Below are 15,135 nucleotides of genomic sequence, written 5' to 3' on the forward strand. Positions count from 1 at the left end.
AGATTTCCGATCTATCTCTTTCTGCTTAGAATTGCGGGGAGGCATTTTAACAACAAATGGTTGTTGGCAGCATGTTGCTTCTGATAAGCTTTGTGCTGATAGGTGGAAACGTGCCATTTAACAAAGGAGAAACCAAACCTACGCTACGACCTAACCTAACCAACCTACTCAACTGTTTGAAAAGGGTGCCTTTTTATTATTATTATTATTATTTTAAGACCAGGATCCATTCTGTGGACCTCATTCCAAGACTGACGTTCAATTTTCAAAAACAAGGGGTTGAAAAAAATGATTAAATGTAATATAGCATTCCAAGACAACTTTCTGAAAGGACTCTCAGATTCCTTCTTTGAATTTTCACTCCTAATTCTTGTTACAATTTTTTTTTATTCTAATTGTTCATGCGGACATTTTATATATATTTTTCACATAGCCTCAAATGGGGTTTGCAAACTGCTCTATGTTTTTCTTTTTAAACTAACTTATTTTATTTGCTCATTCACATCTCAACACTCGTATTTAGAAGTCGTGAACTTTATTATGTTTCTTCTAAATTTGCCTAATTTTTGTTCTAAATCATTTTGTTTTACTTGTTTACTCATACTTAGATACTTTCATCTGTCAGGTTACATACATTTTTCTTTGCATTATATGTTTACATAAAGTTAATGTTCAAACCCTCTTGACTATCACTTGGTCAAAAAAAAAAAAAACCTCTTGACTATCTTGTTTGGAAAAAATTCGTCAATGGCTAGAGCTTTAACTAGCCAGCCCTCGAAGGTTGGAGGTCCGGCACTCCAGCAGTGGTTGATCTTTTTTTTTTTTTGAAAAAAAAGAGGTATTATTTCAAGCGTGAGTCTAATGTCCGAACAAGCAAACTGCAGTTCCCAGGGAACCATTCAGGCATGAGAAAGGGCATGTGAGAACTCTTACCAGGTTTTATATACAACGGAATGGACACTGGAGCTGACAAAAAATGGCTGACTAAGAAGCAAATGCAATGTTTCACAAAGTGCCACCATCTGAGCGTGCAATTAACAGTGTGAAATTTATAATCCACTACATGTACCTCCTCCCCAGAGTATGTTTCTGGATATTAGACGAAATGCGAAAACCCAAATTAGGTTAATCCCTCAAAAAAGAAAAAGGTTGTTTCTCTTGGAAGTTGAGAACTTGTATTAATTTGAAAGCCACACTGAGAATCCAAGCTCGGGTGCCTTTGAGTAATGATAGTGACTTGAAAACGATGATAAGCGATATGAGCCTCACAGGCGAACCAGGAATGCCTTTGAACATTGGCAAATAAAAAGGGCTCTACATGGCTTACATCATTAACTTGCCAACTCTATTTTCCATACTAAAAATCAAGATGACACCGTACGAGTTAGCACTGAAAATGGTGAAGTTTTCCACACCATTTATGAAAGCGACTGCAAGAAACAAACTTTACAGAGGATAAAAAGTTAAAGACTTCTAACTCTGGGAAGCTATACACAGCTGTTGATACTGAACAAACCTATGAGCAGAGAAACCAGCATCCGTAGTCTCTGTGCTTGCCTCATCTAAAAACAAAAGCAAGACTGTGTATGTGAGACAGCTACATCGCTTCAATCAGTGTGCGTATTGAATCTATACATCATATACAGGCATTCGTTCTTCAATGGAGACACGGCAGATAGGGCACCTCTTGCACTTTTCACCACATGTGCTGTTATCCACATTTAAGGTTGTCAAAATTGGATGAGAAAGTAGTTCAAAATTATGAGAAATTCTTTGTTATATATATCAGCTGGCTTTGCAAAGAACCCATTAAAACTTACGAGACTGGACATTTCAAAGATGGGATCTGCTGAAATATCCATTTTTATGAGCTTTTACCGACTAGTACAACCAGATTGATATGCGCAGGGTTCTTACCCAACATTGTTTGTGTTAAATGGCTAGTAACAGAATATAGAGCAATGGCAGGGCTTAGGGTGCTTACTTGCAAAGAATGTGATGCCTGCATGGAAGCAGGACGACATTGATCTGATCTTCAAAGCAAACTCTACACAGGATCCTTTCCTGAAAAATTCGTCAATCCTTTAGTTAACAGTCAATTATATACCTCAAGTCATATGTAAGGCAGTTTAATTTTTTTTGAAAATATAATTATAATAATACAGCTTGTGCATGAGTTTATGCATCACTTGAGATAGTAAACGTGTGCCAGAGCATGCATAATGCAAATTAGCTGATGGTATCTGGACTTTGTGGGGGTAGCAGCCTCCCAGTGCGAAAATGATTGTGGGGTATCAGTCCACTGAAGCATAAATCCTGGACTATTCCTTGCCATGAAAGAATCAGAATACAGAATTTTCTTTAACATTTTATGTCATTCTGAAATCGACTGAAAACCACCAATATAAAGTGGGGAAACGTTTAAAAAAAAAAGAGAGAGAAAAGAAAGTTACGGGAAACAATTTTATATATTTTTGTAAGGTAATCAGACGATAGCCCCAACTTGAAATATTTTTGTAAGGTAATGAGACGATAGCCCCAACTTGAAAATTCAATCAAAAGCAGTTCAGTTACACAATGAAAATCACTTATTACCCCACGACAGACAACAAAATTGACCCAGTTAAATCATATGAAAGTTCTAAAATGCTAGATCCTGATCAGTTCGAACCTTAAATTATATTTTTAACATTATCCCGAGGACCAGAGTTTTGGCACAAAAAAATTGAGGAACAAAGATGATAGCATATCAGGTCTCTACTCCCTAGTCCCTGCTTAAATGATAATGAAGAAAAAGGGCCCTTGAGAAAACAACTAATAATATACTTATGCGACTGATTAACAAATTTAAATGCAGAAGAGAAGTAATCAAGGTTTGGAACATTACGTTTTGGAGTCTTTCATACTCCTGCTGGCTAAATTTTGTAATCTCTGACTGCTCACCTAGGGCAGCTTGTAGTTTCCAGATCTGGGAGTTATAAGAATTGAGATTACTTATGTGTGACTAAGGTTCACATCAAATAGACAGGCTTAAATAAATACTAGAATGGGGGGGAAAAAAAGAGAAAAAAAGACGCAAGGAATAATGCGATGGCTGCATATTTTGATACAATAAAAGTTTTTTTTTTGTTTTTTTTGGGGTTTTGGGGGGGCATGAAGGTCTTTACCTCCTCAACAAGATCCGCTTTAGGCATTTTCTTCACCATATCAGGGGAGAAAGTATTATACCTAAATGGTAAAACAAATAACATTCATATACAGTGAAGGTAACTTGGATCAATATTCCATGTTCCAGCTAACGAGAGAAACAGCGTAGGCACAACTGCTAGTGTCACAGTAGTTACTCAAAAGCACAGACCGGGTAATGAAAAGCTTAAAGCAAGTTTCAGTCCAATTGCAGGCACTAGTTGACCATCGAAATAAGCCAAGTGGAATATGTTCTCAACAATTACTTTGCATTTTGAAAGAGCATAACCAAAAAGAAAACTTCGACTATAGAAGGGAAAGTGTTGCTCTGTTCAATACGTCCAAGACAAGGATTTGAAAGTGATCATTACGTTTCCAAATTAGGTTTTTAAGCAAAGGAAAACAATAGTCCAAAAACTGACTTCTGCCAAATGTGCTTTAAAGGAAAACTGACCCTGAACCCCCATCGCAATAAAGCCTGGCTTGTTCCTCTCGGCTTCCTTCATCTATTGACCACCAACCCAGCAGCCTGTTAATGCAGAAAATGCAAGCAATAAAATATTTCTGTCGCAATTGAATAATATCAGTTTTACTGGCTCAGCAAATAAATTATCAAAGACAAATTTTGATTTCATGGCAAACAGGAATAAACTAATACCTTGAGCCATGGTGCAAGAATCCAAAACAATCACGGGCTTTTAGTGCTACATCAGAGTATCTTCCAGGAACATCTCCACTGTAAACTAAGAGAACTAATTTCTCCACTAATCTATAAGCCGCAAATAAAACCCCAGCTCCTTGCAACAGAAAAAGGGGAGAAAAGACAACAGCACTCGACATGGTTCTGGCAGCAGGTGGCGTTCCCTAAAACAACACGAGGGAGAAACACTCAAGAAATTTGGAAAAACAAATTTTCTGAAAACATCAATAGGCCCTGATCAAAATATATTATACCTCCAAATGCATAAATAGCAGAATTTGAAAAGCTATGAATGGAATCTTCATGATATGCCCACCAATGTCCTGTAGACTGCATAGGCTACTTTGCTGCCTCTCTTCATCCGTAGGAACCACCAAACCTCTATCCCAGTCCAGGTATCTTATAGTAAATGATGATGAAAGTGATGATGAGCTAGGATCTGCTGTGTCAATGTGACATTTTCCATGAATTGTTGGATTGTACCACTTTGTACAAACAAGAAAGGCAAAGCACTCTGCAATGCTGCAAAAGGATACAGGCTTTTCAGGAAGGTCAAAGACACAAGATGAACGACCAGATACAACCAGTATATCAGAAATGTAAATTATGTTATACCCAAAGTTAATAAATAAGTCCCACCAGCCCAGAGCAGCAACATCACCTGCAGATGATTGAAAGGATATTAGCAAGAATATGATAGGCGTGCATTCAACTACTCATCAGATAGTGATTAATATAAAGAATGTGATTACAGTAACACAACTCAGCAAGTAATCTTAACACCATCAAAACAGATGTAGATAGTGCAGCTAAAAGGATGTTTAAAAACGTTTACTATAACTCCTCACCCTGATTGATTCATTACGCTCAAAAAGGAAGAAACAGCCCGCACCCCATATATTCGATTAATATTCTCCATTTGAAGTGGACAAGCAACACATTGAAATAATCGGTCTTGTCTGGGAAAATTACAATGTAGGAATTCTTGGTAAATATATGCCCAGATTAAAAAATTAAATAATTTGCTAACTACATGCAAAAACTTATTAAAAGGTTATCCATATGTTGACTTTAATTAACCTGCTAATCTAGGTTGTCTCTAAACCAGAAGTATATTCTACAAAATTATAGTTTTCTCTGTTTTTTGCGTTTCAGTAGGTTGAAACATTATTTTCTTGCTTAAGCAGAGAAGTTCATCCAGAAAAAGTTATGGCACCTCATCCCTCTTTAAAATTTCACCAAAAGCTTACACAATTACCCGCACAATATTCCAAAGGTCAAGACATATTAAACACTAAATTTATAGACAAAATGGAGAGGACAGGAAACATTTCTAAGCAACAAAAAGTAAATGGTTTACATTTTTGTAATTCACAACTAGGCCTGCACTTATTAGACCCTAAGGCCCTCTTTAGTATGAGGTACTGAAAGGGTTAGGATTGGCATTAGCATTAGCATAGCTCATTTTAACATTTTTGGTATCAGGCACCAAGTAATACCCCTTTCGGTCCTAAATATAACACTAATTTTGTAGTGTAATTTACACTACTATACTACAGAATGGATCTTATATTTAAGACCATAACAATACTTGGGATTGCCCAGTCCCATCTAGATGAGATTGAGCAATATCACCTGCCCCATGGTATTGAAAAATCAATCTTGGGCTGATATTTTTCATGACCAAAATACCCATGCCCCTCATATCTTCTCATTAACGAAGCCATCATTGTCAGCTCCATCTATTCTTTTGTCTCTAGTGCACTGTCCATCATCTCCTCTCTCCTCCACATCATCCCTCCGTTATCTCCAACCTCCCTTTCCCCACCATGCCATCCTTCACTCTCCATTGTGCATCCACAAAGGGAGATATGTCTTAATCTATAGCAAAACTATCCCTATCTATTCTCATCCACACCTTCCATTATTTATCTTCTTCCATGACGACCTCCATCAGCAACGACAATATATTCCTCATTCTCATACCCCTAAGCTTTAAGTCATCCCTCCCTCGTCTTCTCCCTTCTTCCCCTTCTTCTAGATCTTCTCTCTCTGACTAATCTAATTCGATGTTGCGGAAAATAAAGCAATCATTTACATCTCGGCCATAGTTGCAGGGAGAGCCTGCAATATTATGAAGTGGAAACTCTTGAACATACTATGTTACTTCTATAGTTTTACTTGTTAGTTAAATAAATTAAAGAGAAAAGCTTGTCTCAAAAACAGCTCGAATTCCAAAACAATGACGAGAAAAGGTTTTACAGTTCCGTGACTTGGCTTTAAAAGAAAACAAACAAAACTTCTAGTAGTTTGCCTTTTTCATTTGGATCTTAAAAAGCAAGATGGAAAATATACTAAAGCTAGTGGGAGTTCAGTAGGCATGTCTTCATATGGAGAAGAGGATCAAATGAAAATTGAGATGTTGGTGAGAAGGGGTTGTGAAAAACAGGGATAGGAGCGGTGACGGGCTGAGTTGCAAGTTTTTTATTTTTTATCTTTTAATTTAATAGTAAGGATATTATAGTCTTTTTATAATTTATACCTGATTTTAAAATAAAATTAATGTGAACATCCTAGGTAAATATTACTGCTTACCAAACATAATTTTAAAGCATCAATCCCACTCCCACTCCCTTTTCCAAGTCCAATCTCAATCTCATTCCCAATCCCTTAAAATTCAAAGCTGCATACCAAACAGGGCCTAAGTGCACTGTTCAATCATGCAGCATTGCTTTAACTGCTTGACAAGAAACAAAGATTTCATGGATACTGAAAAGCACAGGTTATATCATGATTCAGCTATCAACTGATGTTCGGAATGTCTATTTGCTGGAGGTCAAGAATCTCAAATGTCCCCAATACGTTCAATCTACGACGAAAATAACTGATCATGAACTGTTTAATCTTCTCACATCACCATCCCCTTTTATGTTCATTTTTTTCAACGAATAATATATAGATCCAGAAGTAGATCCAAAATGAAATTTTTTTAGGTATCAAAATATGAAGAAAAAGGCCTTTAAGAAAAGTCTAATGTTTTAAAGAGAGGAAGACGGAATATTTTAAAAAAAAGCGATGTCCCCAAATAGAAGTTTATCTTTGTTATGAAAAGTAAAGAAATAGGAGAGAGAAAGAGGAAAGAGAAAGGAAAAAGAGTAATAGAAAAAGAGAAGAATTAGAGAAGAGTAGAGGATCAAGAGAAACTGAATAATTTTCTAATCACAGTGCAAAACTGAGATACAAGGAATGGCAAATACTTATTTATAAGCAAAAACCCTAATAGATAAAATATCCTAATATTATCTAAATATTATCTAGATATCCTAATCTATCCAAATCCTACTAATATAATTAAATACTATCTAAATCCTAATAATATTTATTTAAACCCTATTTATATCATATTTAAGTATTTTCTTATTTATAATTATAATTACATAACAATCTTGCTCTCTGCTTATACGCCACAGAACTATATCTGAAGTAGATCTATCATCATGGAACCAACCCAATCGTATTTGATTAGACTTCAAGTCCACTTTGTATTTTTCTTTAAGTAGCTTCACTTACCAAGGATAATTTTGAAATACCTTAGGATTCACAACAATATTTTCAAGCATTTCTCATTTGGTTTGCTCATGAATTTTGCTCACCACAGTAACTGGAAAACTAATATCAAGTCTAGCGTGAGATAAATTAATCTGTTTACTAGTCTTTGATGCTTTCTGATGCCAACAGGAGCACTCTCACAAAAACCAATCAAATAAGATAACATTAAAATCCCTCCCCTCCCTTCCCTTCTGTTGAACCGAGTGAAGCCTTGGTGATTATGAAGATAGGAATTTTTTCAGATGCTTGGAAAGTTTATATACTTCGTATTGGAGAGCAGTAGCATTGTTTTTGCACAAGTGAGGATACAAAACTTCGAAAACTGAAAGTTAGGGTGCCCTAATCTGTTAGTTTCACTACATGATTTCACTAAGAGTAGCATTGCTAGCAATATAGAATTTCCCTCCATTCTTTAAGTTCTTACGTTGAAATATAGCAAATGAGCTTGCTTAGTTTTGCATGATATTATCATCATCTAAATCCTGAAAGCTATAAACAAGAAGGTAAAACTTAGCAACGCAATTAAGATACTTAAAGAGCTTTAGTAGACAACTGAAGTTAAGTTCGGCGCAACAGACATTTTTCAAGGCCAACTCTTCGCATCGCTTTGATGCCCCAATCACTATACCAGCCACCATAGACAAGGTATCATAAGAAATTTTAACCAGATTTTTGTACTAAGAAATCGTGAAGTGAGGCATTACCCTTCAGGTGACATGTTGCTCCTTAGTCAACTATTAAGAAGGTGATGTTTTAAACTTAGGAGTAAAGGGTAGTATAAAATTTAACTAGTTGCATTGCATCCTCAAATCCTATCACACTATCCAAGGAAAAACTAGTTTGAAATAATATGAATTCTAACGGAAACCTTACTAGCTTGACAGAGGGAAAGTCATAGAGTGACCTTAAGAAGGACAACTAGTACCACAAATCAACAGAGATTATTTGAGTCAAGCTGCTCTAGGAAAAAACGAAGTACAGCACAAGACAGGCTCTCTGAGTGAAGCTGGGGCAGTCAACCCAACTCAGCTTGAGCTAAAGGCTAGCTGGCATGCTGATATCTGTGAAGAGAAGAGTGCTGCCCCATGAGACAAGCACTTTTCACACTTTGTAGACATCTCTTGTTTTAAAGGGCTAGGCTCTGTCTATCCAAAGCTTCAGTATTATAGGGCCTTGGCCGAAAATCAGTGGTGGATCAGCGATTGATTTGATACAGTGAAAAATGAAAATTATAAAGTATTTGAATGCCTGTTCATTCATGTGGGAGAGGAACACATAAATATGAAAAGATGGCAACAAGACCATCCAATCCCACATAATCAGTGATAATAATTTGAAGTAAGAGAACATAAAAACAAAACAGTAAGACCGAATGAGCTAAATAAGAAATTAAGATCATTGGCAAATCTTTTGGGAAAAAAAGACAATCAAAATTTTAAATGAAGCTGCAATAAATAAAAGCATGGGATTTAAAACAATACATGAGAGTACGCTTGATTTAACAGTGGAATGGAAAGATATTTAAATTTTTATAAAATATTTGTTCTCCAGATTTAGATTTATCATTTTATCTTGTAAAAAGGTTTTCATTTAAAATGTTACATTTTTCCGTGTTGATCTTAGATGTTGATTTGTATTGGGCTTCACACATATTGATGGATATTTCAAGGTTTGGTTATGTCTTATTTGTACCGGGCTTTACCCAAATTGAAAACTTGAACATGGAAAACTTCAACTCCCCAAAAAAGCCACATCAAACTGTCAATATAATGGGATTGAAAATTTTATGTTGGCCCTCTCCAAAACCAAACAAAATCCTGAAGGGGAGAGTACAAATTGATCACCAATCATTAATATGTAGCTCCCAGGCATCATAGGAAATAGGAATAAACAAAAATCCCGCAGTAACGGAAGCTAATTACCTAGTTAACAATTAACAAATATTATCAAGGGATGATCAAAACTTACCACATATCTTAAGAAGAGTGAACACTGTAGCAGCAATAAAGAAGACCATGGATATCGCAACCCAGAAGTGCTAGGAAACAGTAGTACACACTTTAGAATCAAGATTTTGTGAAAATAAAACAAAAACAAATCACATCACACTATCAAGTAAAACATCGAAGTTCTATTTGAGGAACACAATGACATGATGCCATTGAAGAATGGGCACATGAGGTCTTTAACAACGGGTAAGAACAATCCTTTAGGAACACTGAATGAAACGTCTAAAACTAAAGTTTTGAAAAGAAAATTAAAAAAAAAAAGCTTAAAGTAATAAAGAGTAATCCTTAAATGTTAATTGATGGCTTATTTTCTCGATTCACTCCAACTATTTTATCCTTATTTTCATTTATTCTAGCGAGATCCTTTTTGACTTACTACAAAACAAGAAACTGACTTGAGATTCTGAACAATAATGCATTTGAACAAATGTCAAGCGTCATCTAATCAAAGATAAATACATGGATTTTATCAATTTTCCATTCACTGTTTCACATAACTAATCGCTCCATAACTAGAGAATACTTGAAATGTATCAAGCAATTTTTGGGGAAAAGTTAAATATGTCATAACCACTAATCTCAATCCTTTACATGATATAACAGATACTAAAGGAAGCAATAGATAGGCAACAATTTATGTACAATCATTGAGGTATCAAATTTAGTACCAAACACAGAATTTCAAACATAGAGCCAGCCAGTTATTTAACCAAATAATGAACAACATGCTTACAGGAAGGGTTTCCCATATTGCCTCATCACTCATATTTTCATCATCTCCAGGCATTAAAGCCCTGCACATCCTATGTAAAGTGAGGAAAATCAGAGAAATGATTATTTGATTTCTTACGTCTTTACAACATAAGCAGCTAGAAATACATAGGAGACACAGTCAACAATTATGCTGGTGTAAATTCCATGAATTAAGCAAGCATATACAGAAAAAAAAAAATAAAAGCTATATAAAATCAGAAATAAAGGCTAGCTAAAAGGGAAATTACAGGTCTGCCTTTATTCCAAAAATAAACCACATGTTTCACATAAAATATTTGCTTAATTGTGTGCTAAATGAAATATCATATTTGAATTTGAAGTAAAAAGGGAGAAGATTAGAATCCAATTTCAACACCCCTCCTTCAAGTTGATAGCAGCTATGAGCTAAAACTGCAAATCTTCTAAGTCAATGGTCATTTTTTATAATTTGATTTCTTTACTGTCTTTTTCTTCATTTTACTTTGCTAGAGTCTCCAATTTTCTTCCCCAACTTTCTGGATCTTCCGCACCTTAAGTCCTACATTTTGGTTCTCATAATTACCACTACAGTTTCAGTTTTTTCATGCTAACAACCAATGCATTTGATCATTTAAGCCTTGTAGGAATTGACAGCATTAATAAAAATGGCACAAAGTTGTTGTTTTTCTTCTTATTACTTCCGAGTAACACGTGCAGAGGATATAAATAGGAAACTTGACCATAAGGCAGTCACTAGAATCTTGAGAAACAGAAAAATAGAAGACAGTAAATGACTTTAACGGTGGTACAAAATCAAGGGATCAAATATAGTAAGATTAATTTAGTTTAAAATAAGTGAAAAAACTCACAGGTCTCCTGAGATACTAAAGCCTAACAGCGTAGACATTTATTTATCAATAAAGCAGCAACATAAGTCCAGTATGACGGCTATAATGGCAACTTTCAACAATAACCAATGACCATTGGACAGAGCCTCATTTCGTTTACCAGTAACTTTACACTTCTCAACTATCAAATGATGTGCCAAAAAGCAGATACCAAATTGGTGAATTACATATATAAATCATCTGATAAAACTGAATGACTCTCATGATTTTCTAGCCAGCTCCTTCATAGTAGTCCCCACTCCCCACGACCATTTCACAGGGACGGCAATAAATTGGTCAAATGATATATGCAAGTTTCCCATAATCAGAGAGTGCAACTTTCTAACAATACATATATTGATGGAGTGATAGAATTAGATAATTACCTGATGTTATCAATCAAAATTGCCACTTCAAAAGCCAATAGGGGTAAGAAGACGACCTTTAAATTTACCACTGCATCATCGAAATGCATATTAATTTAACATCTCGATGTCAGTAATAGATAGCTCAACAACATGAATGACCCTTGTGAAACAAGAAAATTCGCATACCATGACTGATCTCAAGATGTATACAAAGAAGCAGCTCAAAAGCAACAAGTAAGGGTGTTGCTACAACGGCGTGACATGGAGCCCACTGCCAATACACAAAATTTGTTCTTCAGTAACTAGTACCTATCAAAGAACCAATTTCCAATTCTCTCAAAATACTCCCTCATGTCCTTATTATAAGCTTCAAATAACTAATTTATGAATAACAAATAATTAGTTAAAAACAATAAATAGGTTAGAAATAGACTTTTTTTCCCAAATATGCCCTTGAATGAGAAAAATGATGAAAGAGAATACATGGGAAAATGCGATAAGAGAGAAATAATTTAGGGCAATATTGGGAAAAAATGCATTAAATGTTAAGACAAACCCAAATTGAAGCTTATAAAATGAACCATGCCCCTTCCCAAATTTGAAGCTTATAAATAAGACTGAAAGGAGTATATGAAGATACTATCTTCCAAAAACTGTCTTACATGACGATCATGAGGCATTGAAGGAGCAGGCAAGGAAAACCTTCCTCTTGCCACAATGGAATGAAAAAGCCACAGAGGTGAAAATATGGTCCTGGCAAACGGAAACAAAAAGCAAAACATAATTACAGATGGAAAGGTGATGGCATCATTTAATTGAGTTCACCTCTCAATAAAATTTCAAGACTCAATCAGAAAATGCACCTCACTTGGACATAATAGCATCATATGTTTTCTTCATCTTCACTGGTTAATTTAAACATATAAAATGCATAAGATATGTAATAAAGTAAATATACTTGAGAATACTAATTTGACATATGTTTTCTTCATCTTCACTGGTTAATTTAAACATATAAAATGCATAGGATATGTAATAAAGTAAATATACTTGAGAATACTAATTTGACTCCACTTTTGTTTATTTATATGACCATATGATATGGTGCCACAGCTCATCCGGAAGACCAATTAAAAAAAAAAAAAAAAAAAACAACAATCATCCATTTTGCTGAGTTAAAACTTTGACTCAAATGGACTACGCCATAACAAGCTCAAGCATCACTAACAAGACCGGTCATTTCATATTCGAAAACATCGATCATATGAACTTGCTCATGACTTGTCTATATTTTTATAAAGAAAAGTGCCAATCAGTAGGGTTTATTTGGGAATAAGGATTGGAAGGTGATGGTTAGGAGTGAGGGAGGGGAAAAATCAAATCATTTTCTGGATTGTTCAAGAGAAATGAAGCAGAATGGATCAGGATGAGTTCTCAAACTCCCTCTACCCGCCCCACATCCCAATTTGGCAATTTCTCAACCACTCAACCAAATTAAGAGTTTGGGTGGTTGTCTTTTATCTTTTCAATTGCTCTTTTACCCTCTTATCATCCAAATATTCTTTGCTTACCTTTTCTTCTATGAGATAATACTGAAAACTTAGACCTTAAACCCACCTAGCTCCATTAATAATATAGTAATTTCAAAACAGTGGAGAATAAGTTAACATCCCCTCTCCACCAAAGTTCCAATCAACTGGACAGCAATACCCTCTTCCCACTATGATTTGTCCTGCCCTTTCCATGAACGAATACTCCAATCCACTCCACTAACTTTTAATCTCATGAACAAATCCTAAAAGGACCTAATTAGTTCTTTTCTGGTTCTCAAAGATAAAATATCTTGCAGAAGTGAAACACTTGGCGAAGTGAATTTGTGCAAGACAATGAGGCATTACGCAGAATTCTGCTATTTGCCTTAAAAGAATTAAAAAAGCAATCAGATGATCTCATTCAATAGACAGTAAATAAGCTGAAATAAAATCAATCAATCAATCAATACCAACCAACAACAATATCAATATAAAATTATAACCTATAGCCACGGTTCATAGCAGGGCATTTCATTGCCGAACTCATCTAGAGCACAAGAGCCCATCTACTAACATCATATTTACAGAAACATCAGTAAATAAATTAGATCTAATTTTGTAAGTTGAATATCTATAATCAGTTTCAAGTTGCCTTTTAAACATTGGACTCCCGAATAATTTAAAACAAAAGACAATTGTTAATCCACTAATTGCTCAGTCAGAAAGAAATCACCATGGATCATAGAAAGAAAATCATAACATTTCAATTAATGCAGTTATGCCACAAATTACAGTACATGCGAATGGAGAAAGCTACATCTTTCACGCAAAGCTACTTGTATTCCTCACAATTAATGAGAGTTTCTTGGGAAATAAAACGCATAAATGCCCTCCTTGCAAGCATTTAGCCCCAAAAAAGGGAGAGGGACCCGTACAGTCAGAAACCCCTACATCCACCAAAAAGTAGGACTGGGAGAAATTTGACAAAAAGGATCCTTTTAACATCACCACGACATAGAAGTATCAATTTAATCCTTTTTCAATGTTTTCCACCTCATATTCTGCGCAACCAAACGGAATTGAAAGATACAGTGCAAAGCAGGAAAGAAAAAACAAAAACTCACCACCATGAGTAATGAACGACATGGTCAAGCTTCAGAACGAGCAGCAGTGTGAAGGAGAAGAGTAAACCATGAGCTGCAAAGGCTTGCAGAGACTTGGCCACCCTCCTCCAACTCATCATTCTCCTCCGAACCAGCATTTTCGGGAACCAATTGCAATTGCAAACAGAGAAAAAGCAAATCCCCAGGTAAAACTGAGATTCAGAAACAAACGTGCGCACCACTTTTATCTCCCTTCACCGGCTCACCCTCTCTAAAGAAAATCTGGGGAAGAATATTGTCAAAAGGATGCAAGAGGAAGGAAATTCCTCGGAGATTGCGAAGAGAAACTGAGAAAGAGATGGGGAGAGAGAGAGAGAGAGAGAGAGAGCAGACCGTGCTGCTGTTACGTGTACTTCAGGAAAGATTAGAGAAGCCGTTCTCTGTTCCCCCTTCCGACTTGTCATTCACGCAAACGCAATGCATTTTGCTTAATTCTGAGTTGAGCCACCTAAAATTTCCATTGGACGGAACTGCCCATCCTTTTGTTTTATATTACCACCATACTTTGGGGGGGAAAAAAATACAATTTTAAGTCTTTTTTTTATTTATTAAAAGGTCAACTTACCTGTTCATAAGTTATCAATAGCCTTAAAGAAAGATACATTTGTCCGGAAATACATTTTCTTCAATTTTGTTAAAGATTTTAGCTAATTTTTGAAAAGCGTAATCCTGAAATGCTATATTTCTTTAAAAAATTTATTTTGATGTCATCTTCTTCTTTTTTCTCAACATTATGATGTCATCTTCTAACATATTTGGCATTTATTTTGATGACATATTTTTTAAAAAGAATTTTGATGACATATTTTAATACGTACTAGCTCTTTCAATTTTCTCTTATATTGAAATTTACGAAAAAAATTAAAATCTAATTCAATTTAATAAAATCTGCCATTAATTGTTAGATGATTAGATGATATCACGATGGAATTTCAACTTCAAAAAATAA

The 15,135-nt window shown here is 35.2% G+C and overlaps 1 protein-coding gene across 4 annotated transcripts; it reads right to left on the reverse strand.

The window, feature by feature from the left end:
* Nucleotides 1-1,255: 1,255 nt before the first annotated feature.
* LOC114745311 (uncharacterized) lies at nt 1,256-14,463 on the reverse strand. 4 transcript variants are annotated; one of them, XM_028933470.1, is made up of 14 exons: nt 14,148-14,462; nt 12,154-12,244; nt 11,678-11,762; nt 11,510-11,579; nt 10,238-10,307; nt 9,464-9,533; nt 4,502-4,547; nt 4,141-4,408; nt 3,845-4,050; nt 3,641-3,715; nt 3,168-3,228; nt 2,888-2,968; nt 1,985-2,064; nt 1,256-1,708 (listed from the first exon to the last, which is right to left on the reverse strand). In XM_028933470.1, exons 1-14 carry the CDS (start codon nt 14,282-14,284, stop codon nt 1,630-1,632), a joined length of 1,419 nt encoding a protein of 472 aa, XP_028789303.1. In that variant the 5' UTR covers nt 14,285-14,462; the 3' UTR covers nt 1,256-1,629. The 4 variants fall into 4 exon arrangements, 2 of the variants coding, with proteins under 2 accessions (XP_028789303.1, XP_028789304.1); XM_028933471.1 differs by lacking the exons at nt 1,256-1,708; nt 1,985-2,064 and adding an exon at nt 2,594-2,771 and having other exon boundaries at nt 14,148-14,463; XR_003740189.1 differs by lacking the exons at nt 1,256-1,708; nt 3,168-3,228 and having other exon boundaries at nt 14,148-14,463.
* Between the last annotated feature and the right edge of the window lie 672 nt (nt 14,464-15,135).

Source organism: Neltuma alba, unplaced genomic scaffold (genome assembly GCF_004799145.2).
Source record: "Neltuma alba isolate B1F8T4 unplaced genomic scaffold, ASM479914v2 tig00004602_pilon, whole genome shotgun sequence".
Classification (NCBI taxonomy): domain Eukaryota; kingdom Viridiplantae; phylum Streptophyta; class Magnoliopsida; order Fabales; family Fabaceae; genus Neltuma; species Neltuma alba.

Coding starts and splice junctions, on each gene's coding strand:
- LOC114745311 (XM_028933470.1), bottom strand. CDS start 14,284: ATGCTGGTTCGGAGGAGAATGATGAGTTGGAGGAGGGTGGCCAAGTCT. Junction 11,580..11,677: donor ACATCTTGAGATCAGTCATG/GTATGCGAATTT, acceptor TCGATGATGCAG/TGGTAAATTTAAAGGTCGTC. Junction 1,709..1,984: donor AGGCATCACATTCTTTGCAA/GTAAGCACCCTA, acceptor TGTGGATAACAG/CACATGTGGTGAAAAGTGCA.